The 20,985-nt window shown below is 43.3% G+C and overlaps 2 protein-coding genes across 3 annotated transcripts; one reads left to right on the plus strand and one right to left on the minus strand.

The window, feature by feature from the left end:
• Positions 1 to 1,950: 1,950 nt before the first annotated feature.
• On the plus strand, positions 1,951 to 5,609 carry cnih4 (cornichon family member 4). The gene is made up of 5 exons (XM_004077653.3): positions 1,951 to 2,110; positions 3,998 to 4,066; positions 4,194 to 4,306; positions 4,378 to 4,518; positions 4,597 to 5,609. Exons 1-5 carry the CDS (start codon positions 2,042 to 2,044, stop codon positions 4,622 to 4,624), a joined length of 420 nt encoding a protein of 139 aa, XP_004077701.1. The 5' UTR covers positions 1,951 to 2,041; the 3' UTR covers positions 4,625 to 5,609.
• A 1,439-nt stretch (positions 5,610 to 7,048) lies between these two features.
• cyb5r4 (cytochrome b5 reductase 4) lies at positions 7,049 to 20,777 on the minus strand. Of its 2 annotated transcripts, none has more exons than XM_020709986.3 (16): positions 20,609 to 20,777; positions 17,350 to 17,471; positions 17,090 to 17,243; positions 16,344 to 16,444; positions 15,672 to 15,756; positions 14,627 to 14,702; positions 14,498 to 14,555; positions 14,067 to 14,160; positions 13,422 to 13,454; positions 12,948 to 13,070; positions 12,266 to 12,406; positions 11,257 to 11,403; positions 10,937 to 11,087; positions 9,546 to 9,632; positions 8,625 to 8,789; positions 7,049 to 7,456 (listed from the first exon to the last, which is right to left on the minus strand). In XM_020709986.3, the coding sequence occupies exons 1-16, from the start codon at positions 20,727 to 20,729 to the stop codon at positions 7,402 to 7,404; spliced, it is 1,713 nt and encodes a 570-aa protein (XP_020565645.1). In that variant the 5' UTR covers positions 20,730 to 20,777; the 3' UTR covers positions 7,049 to 7,401. The 2 variants fall into 2 exon arrangements, with proteins under 2 accessions (XP_020565645.1, XP_011483250.1); XM_011484948.4 differs by lacking the exon at positions 20,609 to 20,777 and adding an exon at positions 17,625 to 17,753.
• Positions 20,778 to 20,985: the final 208 nt, after the last annotated feature.

The following is a 20,985-nucleotide window of genomic DNA, read 5'->3' on the forward strand; positions in this document are numbered from 1 at the left end:
TGATGTGCACATTGAATAAAAATTGAAGTTTCCTACATTTTGGAACTTTGAAACAGAAATTTAACTGGACTAATCGTGACCACTTCAGGTTTTTACAGATAAAAGATTACTTTGACAAGAAAATAGGACAAACTTAGATGAAGGTGGAATAATTTGAAATATTGTTGAAACTTACAATTCTAAAAAACACAATTATATCTACGCTTTATAAAAATCTCATGGAAGATAAAGGGGACTGTAAAGAAACTGGATTCTCTAGAAAGGACTGTATTAAATTTTAGGTTCGTACCCGTCAGTTTCTTGCACACAGAAATAAATGAATAACGACTCAGAGACAGTTACTTATCTTTTGTGGAGGTTTTACTTCGCACAAACACGAAGGGGACAGACAGGTGAACATGGTGCATTCAAAGTCCGAACAAAGGGGTTCAGCAAAAGGCCTGGCATATATACCTTGCATTTGCATATTCAGAACCTCATTCGATGGATCATGGTGTGAAAAACACACCCACAGACTGTTGCAGGCTAGATGCTCGAAGGTCAGAGCACCTAAAGTGTCAGATCTCTTGCAGACATTTGCCAGAACGCATACACCAGAACACACAAAGATGAAAAGGGAGGATGTTAAAGGAATGTTTGCGAGACAATAGTCTTGGTTGTGCTCTGTCTGGAGTGTAATATAATTTTGAGATGATAATACAGAGTAAATCGAGGTTAAGCCATTAGTGTAATAAAAGGTAAAAGTTAGTTTAACAAAATGCAAAAGGGAGTTTCTAACTATTCTGCTTCTAATCATTCCTAACAGGGACAATACCACAGATATCAATAAGAATTGGAAAAGGGAACTGGGTATAAAAATATCAGATGACGACTGGCTTCACATTTGGCGAAAAAACAGAATACCTCCACTTCATCAGGGATATGGAGACAGCATTGTTGGAAAAACACAATACTATATTTTATTACACCAAAAATCACAAACAAGCACACTTCAGTGCCACGTTGGAGAAAATATGGAGACATATACATAGATAATTCTCATATTTTTTGGTCTTGCCCCAAAGCTAGTCTCTTTTGGAAGAATATTCACAAGATTATAACCAAGGTCCTGGGATACAATATACCAAAGACATGCTTAGTTCTGTATCTGGGCAAAATATCAGAAAATGCACTCAAAAATAACAGATTTTAGTCAAAATTTTCCTAGCCGCAGGCAAGAAAACTATCACAGACAATGGTACGAGGCAGATTAGTCAACACAGCAGAAATGGAAAAGAATTGTGGAAGAAAAACATGTGATGGAATTGCTGAACTATCGGATAAGAACTCAAGAAGATCTCTGTCAAACAAGATGGGAAAAATGAAATAAATACATAAAGATGTTATAAGGACTTATGTATAGATACGGTTATAAAAAGCCTGTAGAGCCAGTCAAGGCAAGCCGAGGCATACTTTTGTTTTGCAATGTTCCCCTATTTTACTGTCCTTCTGTTTTTTGGACTATAAAATAACAGTAATAAAAAAAATTAAAAATCGAAAATCCATTTTTTGATTGCATGCATGTGAATAGTTCTTCGGATAATTTTCTTTTCTGGTGTTCTTCCAAATTAGAAAATGAACATTCTTTCTGGTGTAATTTCTCACAACACCCTGTTTGATTTGGTTTGTAATATTTTGATCATGAATTTGGCAAATTCTATATTCATAAAAGTACATTTTCAAAAAATAAACCCATTTTTAAACATTAATTTTCATTCATTAAAATGAATGAAAATTTGAAAATAAAAATCAGGAAAAATTCTCATCTTTTAATCATTTATCTGTGTTTTATTGTTCGTGTCTTCATGTTGCCGTCTTTTTTTGTCAAATTATGTATACCTTTCACTGCAGCTGTTTTGTGTGAGCACGTTTGTTGTTGATGTGCGATGCGAATAAAAAGGCTGTACCGCCGATGAAGACCTCCCGGCCGCTAGGCGGCAGCACAAAAGGTTAACGGTCCTCTTTGTTTGGGCCGGAAGTGGGGCTGCCGACTGCAGGCGCGATGGAGGCGGTGGTGTTCATCGTGTCGCTCGTGGACTGCTGCGCACTCATCTTCCTGGCGGTTTACTTCGTATCCTTTCTGAGGTTCGGTTCTGAATCTGCGGCTTGGTTTGGTTTGCAAAAACAGAAGCTTTTCTTTCAGCGCTGGAGCTAGCAATGTCACTTCCTGAAAGCTAACGGGTGGTTCCGGTTTGGTCCAAATTTAACAAGGACACTGATTTTGATTCTGATTTGAGTTTGTTCCAAATATATGGGGGCTGCATCGAACTACGCTGGTAAACGCCCTTTAACCAAACCGTACAGGGGTTTTAACCCTGACATCATCACAGGTTAAAGGCCCGAACGAAGTTTGACATGTCTGTTCAGTTTCCCGCCCCATGATTTGGCCGCGAGCCTAAGGTGCAGTTTGTCTTAGGCAGCTGCGTCAGCTGCACCTTTGCTCTGTAAAAAGAAAAACGATGACATGTTCACGACAGGTCAGGCTCCAACAGGAGGACAAACAGAAGTTCTATAGATAGATAGTAAGCTGTAACCATTCATTTGAACAACGATCCGATTCACATCATAAATCTGTGGTTCCTGATCCAATCCACTGTTGACATCAGTTCATTTGAATGATCCGATTGGTTCTGATCCACTTACCTAAAATGGATCCAGGACATGTTTAGCCGAAACGTCAACCAGTGTGACTCAGAAATACCTGATATACTGAACAGTGCTGGTGAAGTTTTCCAGATTTATTGGATTTCTTCTAGATAATCAAGTGTAAATAAAATGTGTACAAACAAGTAAACAAGAATGGATGTGTAATCTATTCACATTTTAGTTTCCTAAAGTTCAACTGTTGTTTTTCCACATCCAAATAACCCAAAGGGAACATTATTAGAACATTCTGTATGGTCACATGACTTTGCTAAATTCAAAGTGTTTCCACACATTAGACTGGAATGATGGTTGATCAGTTTTTGCTGATGTCATCACATGTGTGTTGTCTGCTGTGGTGCACTTGGTTGTTTTTACCTTACAGCCAAATAAGCCAACTTTAAATCATTCAAAAAGGCATTTTCCAATATCAAAATAATGAATTTATTTCATTTGGAAAGGATCTTTAAATGGTTTAGGTCGATTTAAATGTCGATTCAAATGACCACTTGTCTCAGACAGATCGGTTAGATCGTAGGAATAGAAATCAATCAATTGTTACAGCCCTGATTAATAAATCAATTGATAGATTGATCAAACCCATGACTGGATTTGAGGACTGGACTGAGTGACCCCTCCCCCTTCGCGTTCCAAACAGGAAGTGGCTCCAAGAAGCCAAAGGGCTGCTTAACTCGGTGGTGTGTATAATTCTGCTAAAGCAAAACTTATTGATGAATATGAAGCAGCATGCTGGGACTGAGGAAGATTCTCTGCGTGGTCTTCATCCACCTTTCTCAGCTTTTGTCTGCTGCAGGCAGAATGACTTCTCAGAAGAGGTCGAGATGGTCCCCGGGCTTTTATGGTCTTTTTATTCAGTGAGAAATGACCTTCGGTGCTTAGGCACAGTGGTGCCTCGCAGTGAGAAGGCACTGGTTTGAATCCCAGCTGGGCTCTGTCTCTGTGGAGTTTGCATGTTTTCCTCAGACATGCCTGGTTTCTTCTGGACCCTCATAGGTGACTCTGTATCGGCCCTAAAGTGTGTGTGGTTGTGGGTCTGTGTGGCCCTGCGGTGGACTGGTGTACTGTCCCGGGTGAAACCCATCCGAGCTAGATAGGCTCCAGCAACCCCCACTGGGATACGGTGAGTTTGGCAGATGGGTGAAGTGACATACCTGCCCGCTATGGGTGGGATCAGGGAGTACACAGCGATGCAGGTGATAAAACTGCAGAGAAAACCAGTTCCCTTTGGTGTAGCCACCGGCGCACATGTGCATCTACCTCCACAGCCAGTACAGCCCCTTGACCTGAGGCCCAGATCATCACCTTGTCTGACCTAGAATGTGACTACATCAACGCACGGGCCTGCTGCTCCAAGCTCAACAAAGTAAACTTTACCATCACTTGCTCCTTTCTTCTTTTGTTCGTTTTCTCCATTTTTGGTTGTCTGGTCCTTCTTGATGTTTCGTCCGTAAAACCTGCTGTTGTGTTGGGATCTGCTTCTGTATTTGCAGTGGGTCATTCCAGAGATGGTTGCGCAGTGTCTCTCCACCATGCTCATGATGGTGTCCATGCACTGGTTCATCCTGCTGCTCAACCTGCCTGTAGCAGCCTGGAACATCTACAGGTAGATGCAGCCTGATGGCTGAGGGTCAGCTCTGCAGATGAAGGAAGAACTGCTCAGACGTGTCCTTGCAGGTACGCCAAGGTCCCTATGGGGAACATGGGAGTGTTTGACCCAACCGAGATCCACAACCGAGGCCTGCTCAAGTCCCACATGAAAGAAGCCATGATTAAATTGGGTTACCACCTGCTCTGCTTCTTCATTTACTTGTACAGGTAACCTGTAGTGTTCATAGATGGTATGTCTCTGGATAGGCAGCCTCTAACACGCCTGCTCCTGTCCCTGTTTTTCAGCATGATTCTGGCTCTGATCAATGACTGATGGAGCTGATCGGCCTCTTCCGTGTATGAAACGTCCGAGCACAGGTTTATCATCATGCTGACACTGTCAGAGACTGTCTTCACTCCTGCACATCAACACTACCTTATCACGTAGCTCATAGTCCTGAAGTTCCTGCACAAACCGCCGTCTTCCTGTGAGGACGGCGTCCTGCCAGCAGCTGAGGAGAGAACATTTTCAGAGCTTAGCAGTTTCAGCCCCACAGGCTGGCCCTGTTTCTGCTGACCTGTTTATTAGACATCAGCAGAGTTCTGGTTTAGTTGTGTCCATGTTTTTATAAAGAGGCAAACTGACGCAGACAGATTCTGACTCACATCGATCCTAAAAATCCAGACTGAAGGATTCTGACTCTAGAACAGATCCAGACTTCTGTGTTCTGCTGTGACCATTGTCAGAGGTCCCTGTGAAATCCCTTCTCCCCTCTGTAGGGTCTATGGGTTTTTCCCAAAACCCTCTGCAGGTTGTCCACAAACTGGGATCTGGGTTTTACTTGGGAGAACACCTGGGCACAGCTTTGTTTGAAACAGTTCTTACTGGTTCCGCGTGGTTCTGAAGAACCTCAGTGTGGACATCTTTCAGCCGAACTGGAACTTTTCCAAGGAACTCTGTGGACTTCTGCAGCCTTCTAAACAACCACTCCTCTGCAGGGATGGAGCTCCTTGGGTTCTGAAGAAGTCTGGCATTAGTGGGCGGTTGTGCTCCTTGTTCTGTTGAAGGTCCCTCTGATGTTAAGCCAGAGACTCTGTGATCATCATGGTGACTCCTGCTGGGATGGAGACCAAAGCTTTCACTTTCTTCTGTTCAGGGGCCCTGCTGCGATGCTGGCCTCTTCAGACCAATGACCATCAGAGTCAGTGACCCCGACAGCGTGTGGCCGCCATGTGACACCGCTGTAGTTTGTGCTTGAACGTCGGTGCAGTGTGAAATGACTGTGAAGATGTTTCATGAATAAAATGGGCCAAAGTCATCTGTCTGGCTGTGTGGTATGTGAAGAGTTGTAGCTGTGATGGAGGTAAAGAAACCTTCAGAGGAAGGACCTGAGCAGAGCTGGGTATAGCCTTAGTCACATGATCTGGATGGGGGCTTAGGGGTTTTGGGTTGTAAAGCGTTGTCGACAGGTGCTGCTGCATCTTCAAGGCAGCGCAGGTGTCTCATATGGCCACCTTAACCCTTGTGCTATCTTAGATGACCCCACCCTTACATTGACGTGTTCTCCCTACCATGACAAAGGTGGATAAAGGTGGAAAGATTTCATGGAATCCATGGACACCAGTGAAGATCACAAATCATTGGAGAAAAAAAGTTCAGTGCACTGTCCAGTGGGTCTAGATGACCCAACTCCCAATGTTAACCCTTGTGCTATCCTAGGCACTTTAACATTGGGAGTTGGGTCATCTAGACCCACTAGACAGTGCACTGAACCTTTTTTCTTCAATGATTTGTGATCTTCACTGGTGACATGAAATCTTTCCACCTTTATCATGGTAGGGAGAACACGTCAATGCAAGGCAGGAATTTCAATGTGTGGGAGGGGCTACGCCTTTATAAGGGATAAACTTTTTCCAGTCAGGAGAGGGCAGTCTTGGTTGCAAAAGCTCTTCCAGACACGGTTTTATTCTTTCTTTGAATTTTTTGGGGGAAAATAAAGTCTCTGATCTTTGGAGTCTGCTGGCTTGGTCATCTTATTTTCTATGCGTTTATAATTGCTTGGTTTTCACCTATGACTCAAAGCCCAGGAGGTTCTTCCAGCATGTGTAACAGAGAATCTTTAAATTCAACAGTTCAGAAACTCTGCCCTGTGCTCGGTTTTCTGACATCAGTGTCCATCAGCAGCTCTGTGTGCTGAACCATCTGGACAAGGAATCTGGCCCAGACAGAATTCAGTCATGCTGACATGCATCACTACCCAACAACCCTCTAGAAAGCGTCCATCACTGCTGCGATTCCATCTATAGTCCCAGAAACCCGACTACAGCGAGGCAGCTTCATCCACAAAAGCTGGAGAAATATCGTCTCCCCTTCTTTAACCTTTGAGGGCAGAATTCTGAGTATTTCACTCACATCTCAAAACAGCATTCCTGGCGCAGCGGTAGAGTGGCTGACTTCTGGTCGGCAGGTTCGATTCCTACCTTGCCTGCACGTGTCAAGACACTGAACCCCACCTTGCCTCTGGTGGAAGGTTGGCGCCAGTGTCGGTGTGTGAATGAGACTATAAAATGCTTTGTGGAAGGTAAACAAAAATGTTTACCATTTTACCAAAATGCATGACTGTGTCCCACGATAGTCTCATCAAAATAGAGGAAAACCTTCACACATCTCCATGAGCTGCTCTTGGCCATTTCCATCTTCAAGCTGAAATCCTCGTGTGTCGTCTGGTTCATTAAGAAAGTTTGCTGCTCAAAACGCTAAGACTGGAAGAGTTTTATTCATAGTTCTGCGTTGACATGTGACAATCACAGAATAGACCGGCAGAACATTGTACTCTTCTTCAGAACCGTCTAGCACCAATCATTTCTGGTACTGAAAAGTCTTTTAGGAGGCACTTCACCGTCCACCTTAACATGAGGCAGAGCGTCTGGGCCTCACAGCAGAACCTCACCGTCCTCAACATGGTTCTTCTGCAGAGAACAGTAAATGCTGCTTTTTTTTTATTCCACGCCTGCTCCTCTCTGCCTTCTTCAGCATCTTCCACAGCAGATCAATCAGATTCCCCTCCTGGAATTCAAACAGTCCTGGCAGGGATGAGGCTGAAGACCTGCTCACCCCTGGAAGGCGTGGAGCTCCTCTTCACTAAAGTCCAGCTGCTTCAACAACCTGAGAGGAAACAGAGGGCCATTCCACGTCAAAATGATGGAACTACTCAGGGCCTCCTTTAACGACATCCCAATGAAGAAATGAATGAATGCTTCATCAGAGGTCATCATGAACCCTATAGTTCTGTTTTTACATTCATTTTTCTAGGTTTGAATTGCAGTTCAGCTAAGATTTCATTTTCATCCACCAGTTTCTGCTTTTGCGCCTGTAACCCATCGACAGTCAAGGCCACTTTACTCTAACCTCTAAATGTTGGAGTTCGCTGTTCTTCACGTGAAATGTGATCGACTGAGTTCCAGTGATCATCACATTGTCCCCGATTCCCTCTGTTCAGCCTACATGTATTGATCGTAAAAGACCCTGAAAAGGGCCTTTACTGCATCAGTTCATAGAACGGCATTGAAGGTCAACCGGTAAATCGACAATCAAAGCCTCCTCTTTGAAAATTAAGCTCAGATAACCTAAATGATATGTTGCTGCTATTTTATGTGGGAAGAGTTAAAGAATGAAAATCCTGTTTTTGGTTTTTTAATGTGATTTTGTAGCATTTTTCTCTGGATAGAGAACATTTATAAAGAAAATTAAGATTAAAACTTTCTGAGGATTTCTTTACTCAAATCGTGGATCATTAGTAGATAAAAAAATACAGTTTGAAAATTTTCTCAGTTGTGACGCATAAACTGAAATGGGTGGGGCCAAGATCACCCTGCTCCGCCCCCTTCCGATGCATCCTTGCAGACAAAAGGATCCATGATCCCCTTTGTTTTCTTCAGCTAAACTGGAATCTTAACCGTAGGGTTGGATAATTCTGATGCTGCACTGCATGTGTTAGCTTAGGGGTGTGAGGGGGTGGAAGGTTGCGGGAGAGAATGCAAACAAAGGCATGATGGGATTTCACTTTTTCAGTAGATAAAAAGGACCCTAAAGGAATATTTGCATGTCCAAATAAGGACTTATATAAAATATATATTAAATAAGGACTTTCCAGTTTTCCTCCTCGTTAAAGTCAGAATAAATCTCACGCATGTTGTTTGTCAGAAAGAGTTCAGACAGAAAATTCACCAATGGATCGATTGAAAGTTTGAACTTTCTTGGATGCTGCACGAGTTCCCCGATGTTCCTAAGACCGGAGCAGCACACACTGACGGCATGAGGAGCTTCTCCTTACCGGACTGTGAGCTCGGTGAAGGTTGGTGGGCCGCACACACAAACGAAGCATCTGGATCCGTGCGGTCGGACCAGGGTCTCCCTCAGCACCGCCTCGTCCACACCACCCGTTCTGCTGTTGCTGCAGAGGGCTGGGGGCTCCTGGAGGACGTACTCCACCTGGAACCTGGATCCACCCAACAAATCCCAACCGTGAAGACCTCATCTGTGAAAGTCCTGTTTGAAACCTTTAAGAGGCTTTTCTCAGCCTGATCCTGTCTGAGGAATAATATTCTGTTCCACGGAGTATGATAATATAATAATAATAAGAATAATATTCCACGGAGCGGACCTGGCGTACATTGCACTACTGGTTGTATTTGCTAAATATAACTTTGTATGTGACAAATAAAAATTCTTGATTCTTGAATGATTCTGTATTTAGACTATGGAATGTAAACTACATGCAGCTTCAGATGTGGACTTGGAAACTATCAGGCTTCAGTCAGCGACATTGAAAACACAACATCACCAGCAATAACCTACATATGATTTCACGTTACAGGAACTCCTCACCGCCATTAAATCATTTCCATCTGGCAAAGCAGCCGACCCTGACAGCGGACTTTGAGTCCATTTTAAGCAGAATAGTCTTTACCTTTACTCTAGTACTTTTTACAGATTCACTTGTATGTGAGGATTACTTCAACAATGTAATGGTACTTTTCCTTAAGTACAAAGCTTTGGTCGTCTGCAGGAAAGAAGATCTTGTGTTAAAGGTCCAGTGGACCGCAGGAGCCCTACTGTTTAGTGATGGTGGGTTACAGTCCAACCTCACACTCATTCCTTAAAAAAAAGGCATTTCTATTGCATATAATCTAAACTCCCCTCTTACAGATACAGCCCCTTCATCAACACTAAAGTGTAGAAATACTTGCAGTACCGTTCATCCTCAGCTGCCAGCTCATCCAGGTCTTTGTGCCATAAAATGTCTTCTTCCCGCCGGTTGAAGAAGAGCAGTTTTGTTTTTCTGAGAACACAGAAACCAGAAGCAGGAGCTCTTTATTTTCTTTGTAACAGGACATCACTGAACACCAGCAGTAAACGTCAAGCCTGTTTATTCAAAGCAGAGTGAACAGCTACCAAGACCTGCTTTTGAAGGTTAAGTCACTGTACAGACGCGACCTGAGGTCCTGCAGCGCCATTTGGACGACCCGTTCAGAGTTAAATGATATTTAAAAAGACGTGTTGCATCAACCAATCAGGAACTCAGCTTTGGCCTGTGACATGTCCAATGATCGGTCAGCAGGGGGAGTCCTAGGTCAACACGGGGGGGGGGGGGGGGGGGGGGGGGGGACAACATCTGATTGTTTCCTCCTGAATGTTATATTTTACGAATTTGATGCGGGAATCACGTTCAGAGTAAACGCAGCAGGATGCTGACGTTCTCACTACTATTGTGACTTACAAAAGAAATAAATATTAAATCCACAATAATTCATAATTAAATCTTGTTATTTTTCACAGAAGAGATTATTTGATAGGTAGTGTGATTACTTGTGTTGTTATGGTAACAGTTGCAGAGCCAGCACCGACCTGGCTCCACGGCAGCATCTGTTGATCGTCATGATCAAATTCACCAAACAGTTTAAAGAATGAAGTCTTTTCTTCTGTCTGGCTGTTGTGATAAACATACCACACATGTATTCAGAAAAGGGTTCCTCCTGTTTAGGTGGTAAATAACAGACTCTGCACCTGATGTTTGTTTTTTTGGTTTCCTTAATTGTTGGAAATGGAAAAATCCCCCTTGGTGATGTAAAGGTAAAGGTTGGAAGTGTGTTACAACAAAAAACTTAAATAAAATAAAGCCACAACTTTACTTGTATTTTGATCTTTTACTGCGAATGAAATGAAAATACCTCAAAATGAGGCTTTTCACAGGAATCATTGATCAAAAATAGATTACAGGCCATAAGTAAAAATAAAGCACATGACAACACTAACAAACGCAGAACTACAGACACAAAGCTGAAGTACTATTTCTCTGTTGTATTTAGCTAAAGTATTGTCTGAACTTTATGAATGTTCCATTTGAATGCTTTGTAGAAAAGCAAAGTCAGGTCAAAAAGACGATCAAGCAGGACAGGGTTATGGGAAACCTGTGGTTATTCATGCATCTACTGGATGGTAAAGCAGGAAAATACTGCCACCTACTGTTTGAGGTGTGAAACAGCGACAGCTGCAGAAGGGCTGGCCAAAGTGCTCTAGCATGGTTGGGTTCAGATTGCCTGGGTTGATTTCTAAAGTCTGTGTGCATTTGTCAATTGGCCCCACCTGATGGTGTCAATCTCTTGGAGGGATAAGCGGATGAGTCGAGCCATGGGCGTGAAACCCGTGCCAGCCGCCAACAGGAAGAGGTGCGTTACATCCCGCAGAAGACGGACGCTGAACGAGCCCTCGGGACCGCTGACAGAAATATGGTCACCTTTAGAGAGGAAACATTGATGCATACAATCAAAAACAGAAGCAGACTAACACCAGAAAGAACGTTCTGTGACACTGAAGGTCATGAAACGAGTCGTCATCAAACACAACACCACAGAAAACTGATGGTGACACCACAGCCTGTAAACAAAAATGTCGGGGTCTCTCACCAGTCTGCAGGCTGTTCAGGTGCTGCGTGAAGACACCGTCCGGATACACCTTGATCATGAGGTAGAGGTCAGGTTCCTGTGAGGGGGGGTCCGGACCTGCAGCCAGGCGTTGGTCTACAGGAGTGTACGGCCTCACCACCTCGGTGTCTGCAGATGAAGGCAGGCTTTGATTCATCATGTGGAACACTGCTCTGCTAGCTCTGGAACCAAACTCGTGGTGAGGGAACCAACATCCTCAGAGTTCCTCTGGAAAGGATCTCGCCTTTTCACATATGGAGCTACACTAACTAGATCAGCAATCCTCAGCATATGTTTGCTGTCAAACACATCGCATTACTGTTGGATCGTAAACGTTGACATCTCAACCCCATAATAGCACATGTTAGAGCACAGACAGAGAAATCTGAAAGGAATTCAGAAATCTGAACAACCTTTTAGCTCCTGCCTTCCAGTTTGACTCGTTCCTATGGCTGTAGTTATGGTGTGATGGCTGCCTGCACAGCCACACTGCAGCTGTCGTTGGAAGAGTTCAGCCTCACATTCATATTGTCTTCACAATAAATGATTTTAGACACAACATGGGAGAGACTTTTTTTTCTGTCTTTGTGGAACAGTCGAACATTCTTTGCCTGTCTTCAGTCGTGCGAGTATTTACCCCCCAGGTATCTCAAATCCCAGAATGTGTTTATCACTGGGTTTTGCTCCATTTGGTTGCCAATATTCAAAGTTAGGTTCAGTGACGTGTTTTTAAGAGCAGGTCTGCTTTGTTGGCAATGATGAGCTTTCCTGACATGACATTTATCTGTCATGAATAAGCTGGACTCTTGGGCTCAGTCAGTCCTGACTGGCCTCCGTGACTCTTCGTCTAGAATAATTTTCTCTGATGCGAGAAGTTCTCCCAAGACCTTTCCAGCAGGTCCTAATGCAGACTTTCTCATGGTGGGGGGAGTTAGCTTTAGCAGCTACTTGAACATGTTTTACCTGTATTTTTTTAGTGTTTGTTGTTTACCTTTAATGCAGGCTTTGAGGTAGACGTGTTTTCCAACAGGAACATGCATAATGGTCCCCTGTGGACACTGGAGCCTGAACACTTGAGTGTTATAGTTGACCTCCGTCTTTGACAGCAGCACACAATCTCGATAGAAGACAGCTGCAAAAAAGGAGATCAGTACTCAGGACTCTATTCTCCTCCTTATGGGCAGAGACACATACAGCGCTATCCGGAATGAAGAATCTGCAGGAAAATTTCCTTTCAACAAATGACTTTTTGCTGCTTTGCTTTGATGCAAGTGAAAGAAAGGGGAGGGAAGGGCGGGGGGGGGGGTCAGAGGTCACCAAGTGTGTGTATTAAAAAGTGTGGTCACATTGTGAAGACTCCAACTGTTTGTTATGTCTTCATCTCCCATGCCCCCCCTTCATAAAAGGAGCCCACATGTCTAACAAGAGAGCCAACCACGGAGGGAGGAGCCACTGCCGCGTAGCTCCACCCACCCCCGATCTGTCTCCATTCTGATGAGAGAAGCATCAGAACAGAGACAGATCAGGAGGAAAGTTGATATATTCAACCTTAAAAGTTGGGGAGAGTTTTAAATCTTCCCAGACTTCTTCTCTTCCGTTTTCTGCTGTACATCCCACCCAACCGGGTGGGATGTACAGCACGTCCGACTTCAGACGTTCTCGCCGTTTCTCACCTCGGTCTTTTTTGCATAGAAAGGTGTTGTGGTGTTCCAAAGGTTGCCCTAAAGTCGCCCATTTTCCTTTGGTCAGTTTACGCACGCTGAGCTGGATCTTCCCCACAGAGGAGGCAGCGTTGACTGTGAAGGAAAACATGGTGGGATGTGAGAACAAGGAAAGAGAATCACCTGACCCAGCATGGGAAACATACTGGTGTCTGTGAAACCCGTTCAGACACATCCAAACTACAATATGCAGAAAATACAAGCTTGTTGGGGAAAAGTGTTTATTTTTATCACCCCAGTCTTCTGAAGAAAAACCAGCTATTCAGCCACAAACATTCCCCAAAGGTGATCATTATTAACATCTGTTTGTTTGTTTAGTACAACATGTAATGTTAGCTTGGGCGGCTTCCATCTCATTTTGGAGGGGACTCCTGGAAGGTGCAGTTCAGAACAAATCACATGCAGCAAAGCTGCAAATCGTCTTACCAGAAATGTTTGCATCAACTTCATGAGCCAGACCTGAAAGAAGAAAAAGTCCTTTAATTAGAAGCCTGTGCAGACTGCGTGCTCACAACTGATCAACTCAGCACTGCCTAAGGCTGGTGGTCATCCTCTGTCAGTTATGCACAGCGTACGCTGCAGTCTGGACTTTCGGTTTTTCTCTTCTTGTCATTATGAAGCTTTCTGAAGGAGTTTTACTCTGGAAACTAGCTGCATTTCAATTAATGCTCTCAGAGTATTTCACAGTTTTTTTGTTTTTTAAATTTAACTGAAGCACAATTTCAGACAATCAGAATGAAGAGGACTTTTGAAACACAAGAAGCTGTGTTAGCCCAACCAAGACCACACAAAGTCAAGGTTTCTTAATACCAAGAAAACATGGAGCCGTGTTTGTCGGAGTGAAGCTGGCCTGTTGACATCACACTCCAGCTTCCTGCAGCCGCTTCCAGCCATCACATCAGCAGAAACCAAAATAAGCACAGGGTGTATGCGGAAAGCATCCAGTTCAACTTCCACACACTGTAAGCTACAGAATAATGCGCTTCTTTGATCAATCTGCAAATACTGCTAATCCATTATAGAGAGCAGTTTAATTTAACAGCCTCCTTAAACTGTAATTGTGCTGCTTACTCAAATTTAGCATGTAGGACATTTTCCCGAGCAGGACCTCCACCCGAAGAAGGCCTGCCTTCAGGTCCGCAGTCATACAGCCAGAGCTGGGAATCTGAAGGGACAAGATCCGAGCAACCGTTAGTTTTTCCCCTCAAACTCCAAAAAAGACGATGAAAAATGTTTGATGAACAGCCTTCACAACTCTAGTTTAAAGACCCACTCCAATGAAAATAGTCTTTTTAGTGTTTTTAACAACTTTTCTGCAGCATGATGGAGGACATTTATAAAGAAAATTAAGATTCTTTATAAATTAAGATTCTGAGTATTTATATAAATCATGGTGAATCAGAAGCAGACTATAAAATGTTGTTGCAGTGACGTAGGTGCTACAGGTGACACCAATATAATCCGTAAAGGCATCCGCGTGTTGGTTTCCTATGTGTGATTACCTTTCTTCTGGTGTATATGACCAAATGGACGGCCGCATCCGTTTGGAACCAGTCGTATCTGTAAGTGAACAGCAGATGGCGTTTTATGAGACGACCTTTTCCCTGTAACTACTCTCAGAAGTGTCATACCGAGGCCGAGAGTCTTTGACTGGCGGAGGAGCTCCTGGAGCGGGTGGAGCAAAGCCCGTCAGTGGAGAAGTAACGCCTGTAACGAGGAAAACAATTAAAGAGAACTCCACCTGGTAATTATTATGATGAAAGAGAGAAATGAAATCACTTTCAGTTTTGAGCCAAAACACTAAACCAAGAAAGAAAAAGGGACGGCTGTTCACAGGTTTCAGGCTGTTATAAACTCTGTCATATAACAGATAATAGGAAACCAATAGTGGCAACGATTTTTTTCCAAGCACTGAGCCGCTGTCACCACCGCCCCCCATTAAATTTGCGCCCAGGGAAATTGCCCGTTTAACCTGTGCCTAAAACCGCCACTACTGCACTATTTGAGAAGCACTGCATTACGGACATGTGCATCATTGCAAACATTATCCTAAAAATACTGAGGATAATTGGTAGTCCTCCTGCTTGTCCTCATACCTTGAAGGTTAGCAGATAGGATGTCACTCTCAGAGCTTGATGAGGTTCCTTCTAAACACCGACAGACATCAGAACGGGCTTTTCCGCCAAATTCTTCCGCATAAAGGCTAGAGTCTCTAGAACAGTCTTTTTTTTTTTACTTTCTATTTTTGTCTCCATTGGGTTTAGAATGAAGTCATAACTAGGTTTTAGCTTTAGAGAGCGTAAAAAACAAAACAAAAAGACAACAGAGCAGGAGACAGAGCAGGAAAACAAAGCAAATGACGAAATATGTCACCTGTTTACAAAGCATGAAGTCAATTTGACTGCTATGGTAATTCAAGGCAGTTTACAACCTCCTCATGAGCTCAAGACCAAGCACAGGCAGGAGAAAGCGACCCCCCCGTTCACTGTAACTGTACTGTAGATAGTCAGAGGGTGATGGTCTGAGGGGCCGTAGGCGCGAACTGGCCGCCACGCCTCTGTCAGTCTGCCTCAGGGTAACTGTGGCTAAACAGTAGCTACCATCACCATTGGAAGCGCTTTAAGTGTCTGGAAAAGCGCAGATAAATCCAATGCATTATTATTATTGTTTAGATACCTTTAACAGCTGCTGGGGTCTTCAGTGCCATCCTGCCAACCAGACACTCCTTTAACATGGACTCATAGTTGACCCAACGATGCACCTGGACACAAACACACAATCTCAACAAACAGAATGGGGTTTTGAAAGACAGAATATAGGTTTAGATGAGTCCTCGTGAAAGCCAAGGCGGGGGGGGGGGGGGGGGGGATTTGTGCCAAGACAAAGCCCCCTCATTCTACAAAAACAATTGAACAGTATATAAATGATCCCATTATGGTACATCAGGAGGTTTTCAGGGTGGGGGGGCTTCAAAAGCCAGATGCTCCCAACTGGGATCTGAATGAAAACAAACAGGTTTTCCGGAGAGGACTTATCCTCCTAATTTACAGTCATACATTTGACTTCCTGATAATGTTTAAATGACATCTAACTGCTCTTTACTTTAATAATTCAATCCATAAATACATTTGCCTTTAAAATAACTCTTGTAAATATTAAATGCAGCTATAGTTTTTAATGGAAGACAGAGGGTTTGATGACAAAAAGCTCCACCCTTGTTCAGACAGGTGACTGGTTTAAAAGGGAAAAAAAAAAACAATGAGTATCAAATTGAATCACAAATAGAAACAAAACTGATTTGGTAATTTGGCAGATAGCCACCCCCACATTCTTCCTCCAGATCTCTACCTGGTCAAAGAGGTCAGTGCCATCTATCCCAGCAGCCTTCATCAGCTCATCTTCTCCACCAGGGTGATAGTCGATGTATGGAGTCACATTGTACACCATGCCTGAAAAAAGAAAAAAAAAATCACCATACAAAGCTAACAAAGTTGTATTTTTCTTTGAAGTTATGTTAGGATGAGCAAACCAAACTTTCAGCACCGACCAAGCAGCTGAAATGAGTATCTACAGAAATGTGTAAGGTAACTAAAACAGGATGATCAAAATGAATCACAAGACGTCAAGAAAATGTGATGAACAGCCATCAGCCTGTCTGTTTCACAGATCAACTCTCTTCTGTCATCACGTTTATTCTTGTTTAGATCATTATTTGAAGCTACTCTTTAGGACGTCAAAAAAGACTAAACATTTCTAATACGTAGAGGGTAAAACATAATCCTATGTATCTTTAGGGATAAACTACTCACTTAAAACAGTTTTTTAAGCAATCTTTTAAAACCAACTTTACTTGGGGCATCGGACTTCCACAAAGTGATGCAAAATATTGTTTTTTTCTGTTATATAAGATGATGAAGGAGGTTATTGTCACTATGTCGATCGCTCACTGGTTACCTCACCCAGTCGCTCTCTGACTGGTTACCTCACCATGTCACTCCCTCACTGTCAGTATGTCACTCACTTGTTACTGTCACTATGTCACTCTCTCACATAAAGACGAAACCAGCCGTTGTGAGTAAATTTGCTTCAAAAACCTCGTATACAGGTCCAGCAATCATCTCTGCGGTTGTGTTTCTCGAGTTCTTCTGGGGTCACGTCGATCAAGCGGCCCCTCAGTCCAGTCAGGTCTTTTCCACTCTTTGCGAACCGGATCCAGTCCATCAGGCTGTGACCGGGCTTCAACACCACCTGTAACACACACGCAGCAGGTGGGGCCTGCACTCAGCTTCCGGAAGAGGACCGTCAGTAACCGCAAATTTAGTAACTTCTGCCTGCGGAACGACGGTATCGTTACCTTGTTTCTCCCAGCGCCAGACGAGGCGACCCTCTGCTGGGAGCCGGAGGCAGGGAACGACTGGGCCGGGACGTTCAGCATGGTGCCCACAGTTCGGAGGCAGCCCCAGCTGTTTACCAAACCTGCGGAAGTTACCAGCCGGCGGTATAGTGAAGAAACAAACTTCCGTCCTCCGAGGCTAAACTAGTCTGTAGCTAGCATATCCGGACAGCGGCGAATGAATCACTAATGGCTGAAAGGCTTTACTGTCACGTTATTTTCAGGTAAAACATCACCTGTTCAGGATACTGAACCGCCTCGGAAGTTGTTCCAATCATCGCTGTTGATTACAAGCGTTAGTTCCGTCTTCTTCTGTGGTGTTTCAGTCTGTTTCTTCTTCTTCTCTTTTTGGCAATCAACTGTTTGGTGGATATACCGCCACCACCTGGTCTGGAATGTGGATCACGAGTGCTGAATGCTTTTTTTTCTTTTTCTTTGACAACATAATCAGTAAACTGATTTTTTAAAACACCTTTATTGTACAAAATAGAAGTTTTTATAAAATAAAATTCAAATATGCCAGGGTAGAGTACAATAACACACAGCTTCTGATTAAGGCTTTTAGAGATGGTACGGAAATACATTTCAATTTGTTTAATTAATATGGGGGAATTGACGAGAATTTGCATTTATGGATTTAAAATTTGGTTGTTATTCAGAGCTGAGGAGTTGCTGAGACCTTCTACTCAGTTTTCTTTAGCTTTTTTATTATTATTATATATTACTTTTCTTTGTACAGGAATCCCATCAATCTTTTTTAGTGCTGAGGACCCAGGTGTCAGTCCCATGTTTAAGCCGGAGGCCTTCCTTAGTTTGAAGTCACGTGTCTTTGGGTCGTTTCACCTGTGTGTGTGTGTGTTTGTGTGCATGCTTGTGTGTGTGATTGATCTGCATCATGTCAGTGGAGTGATTTAAAGTTTTCGAGCCTCCACCTCCCTCATCTATTTTAACTCTGGAACGCCGTTTCCTGCCTCTGTGGCGGTGTTGACCGCCTGTGTGCAGTCGATCTATTCCACCATCTCTTTCCACTTTGCAACAGTAACAACGGAATATGGAAGACAGTTTTATCTGTCCGACATTATTGCATCAAAAAATCTGCCTCCATCTTCTGCATCCTCCTCACTCACACCAACCCCCACATGTCCTCCCAGAAGCGGTTGTAGGTACAGGCAATACGGGCAATTGCCCAGGGCGAAAAATGAAGGGGGGCGGTGCCGGTGGCTCAGCGCTTGTAAAGAAATATATGCACCATTTTTGGTTTACTTATATCACCGAGTTTGTAACAGCCTGAAACCTGGCGGCGCCCCCGCCCTGCAGCTGCGCGCTCTCCTGTCTTTGAGAAGAAAACGCAAATGTGTGTGAATTGGTGCCGCTGGCTGCATCTGCATGCGCTCCTGCTGGAAATGTGTGACGAAAAGGGGGAGGGCTGCGGGGAATCAGTTCAACTGTGTGTCGCTTCCAAATTAAGTGGCCATGTGGGGGACAAGGGCGGGGGGTGGAATCTACTTTATAAAACTTTTCTAAAAGTCAGTCATACGGTGACATTCTACAACTTACATTTTAATAAAGGTAAACAAAAACATTGTGCTAATTTGGGTTAATTTTTGTGTGAAATGCCCAAATAAAAAATGGGAACACAAAACAATGTTGTCTCTAAGGTGACAGTTGGTTTAGTCGACGAACTTGATGCCTTCGTGAGGACATTTAGTGCTAAATGCCAAAAACATCTGAAATTTGGAGAAAAAAAAAGGTCAAAGCCATCTGGTGCCTAAATTAGAAAAAACAGAAAAGAAAAAAAGGAGAAAAGAGATGAAGAAAAGGGAATGTTCTCATTGCTAAATGCACGTTTTCTAATGCTACCTAGCCCTGCAACAACAACAACGTTGTCTATGAAAACTGAAGGCCCAAATGTTGCAAATAACCTCATTGTTCATTTTTTAAGATTTTCTTCTTAAACCTTTGCTCTGCTTTAACTTGTAACATTAGTTATGATTCCTGTGTCTGTCTGCTCTGCTGCAACACGAAGGTTTTGTTGTTGAGCGGGTCGTCCAATAATCGAAGGGTCAGCGGTTTGATCCCCACCCCCCCCAACCAACTGTTGTTGTGTCTTTGGGCAAGACACTTCACCCTCCTTGCCTCCAGTGTGGCTCCACTGGTGTATGAATGTGTATGTACAGCTACAACAGTAGTTTACCAATAAATAATAATAAATAAATAATGGACACACTGTTAGCGCTTTGAGTGACTTAAAAAGCGCAGATAAATCCAATCCATTATTATTTTTTGTGGCAGCCTAAACATAAGGTCAACAACGTTTCAGGAGCGACTCACTAACCTTGCCGTTGTTAGTATCAATCATTCAGTAGGGGAGCAGATTTCATTTGATGATGTAATTGACTAGTTTGCATCAAGGAAGACTAGAAAGATTAGGTGTTAGTGTTTTCTGTTCTTAGTTTAATGGTGCTGCAGTTATATTTATTTTAGCGTGTTATTTGTGTGATAAAAGATTTGTACTTTATAATATTGATTTTATATTATATATTCAATCTTGTGTTTGATTTAATATTTTCCTAACTAACTGTATTTTTGCCACGCTTATAGTCTTTTATTTTTATGTTCTGATAACTGTTATAATGCGGTGCAGAATTCTGATAAACGTCTTTTCTATCAATTTCTTACTTTCAATGACAATAAAACATGTCAGTTGACATGGACAAAGTTAGAACTGTCACTGTTTCCTTCTTCTCTCCATCCATGAACCTCTGCTTTGGTCTTCCTCTCTTTCCTGGTAGCTCCAACCTCAGCATCCTTTCACCAACACCATCACTGCTCCTCCTCTCAAGATGTCCAAATGTCTTCATCTGCTTCTCTGCAGTGATCTCTGCAACAGCCTTCTACACCTTTCCTTTGGTCTCACATCACACCTGAAACCTTCCTCCACACATTCCAACCAACGTGCAGACGCCTCTTCACTTCTTTTCCTGCAGTCTCTGTTGTTCTGGACTTAGTCCTCCACCTTCTCCACCTCTGCTCCCTGTAACTGCACTGTTCCTCTTGAATTCCTCACATTCACAGTTCCTCTGTCTTGCTGCCGTTGACCTTCAATCGTCTCCTTTTCAGAGCAAACCCTCCCCCTCTCTAGATTTTAAAGATAATGCTCATCTTTAAAGGCTCTAGAAATATTTTTCCAATGGTGAGGGAAAAGAAACCAGAAACCCACCTGAAATGAAGGTTTTCAGAAAGGTAAAGGCCCCGGTTCCGTCCCCCTCATGGTTCCAGTCATCATCATCTTCTTCTGAGTCACTTTGGTTTCCTCCTGACATCAACATGTTCTTTTGCATCTCAGTGCTGTAAACCTCTCACATGGCAGCAGACAGGAGGCCTTCAAAAGACTAATCTCCTAAGAAGGATTATTGTCTGAGAGCTGACTCTTTCAAAGTAAAGGTCTTTGTTGGGACGTCTCAAACACGTCTCTCAGTTGGTCCAAAATGGGCTGTTTTATTGTGACACACATCACTCAACCATTGTAGTTGGCGTCAGGTTGCCTGGAGTTCATTCTAGATATAATCCTGCTTTCAGGCCAGTTGCTGCCTCGCT

The sequence above is a fragment of the Oryzias latipes genome, chromosome 16 (genome assembly GCF_053564925.1).
Source record: "Oryzias latipes strain Hd-rR chromosome 16, Olatipes_Hd-rR_3.1".
Classification (NCBI taxonomy): domain Eukaryota; kingdom Metazoa; phylum Chordata; class Actinopteri; order Beloniformes; family Adrianichthyidae; genus Oryzias; species Oryzias latipes.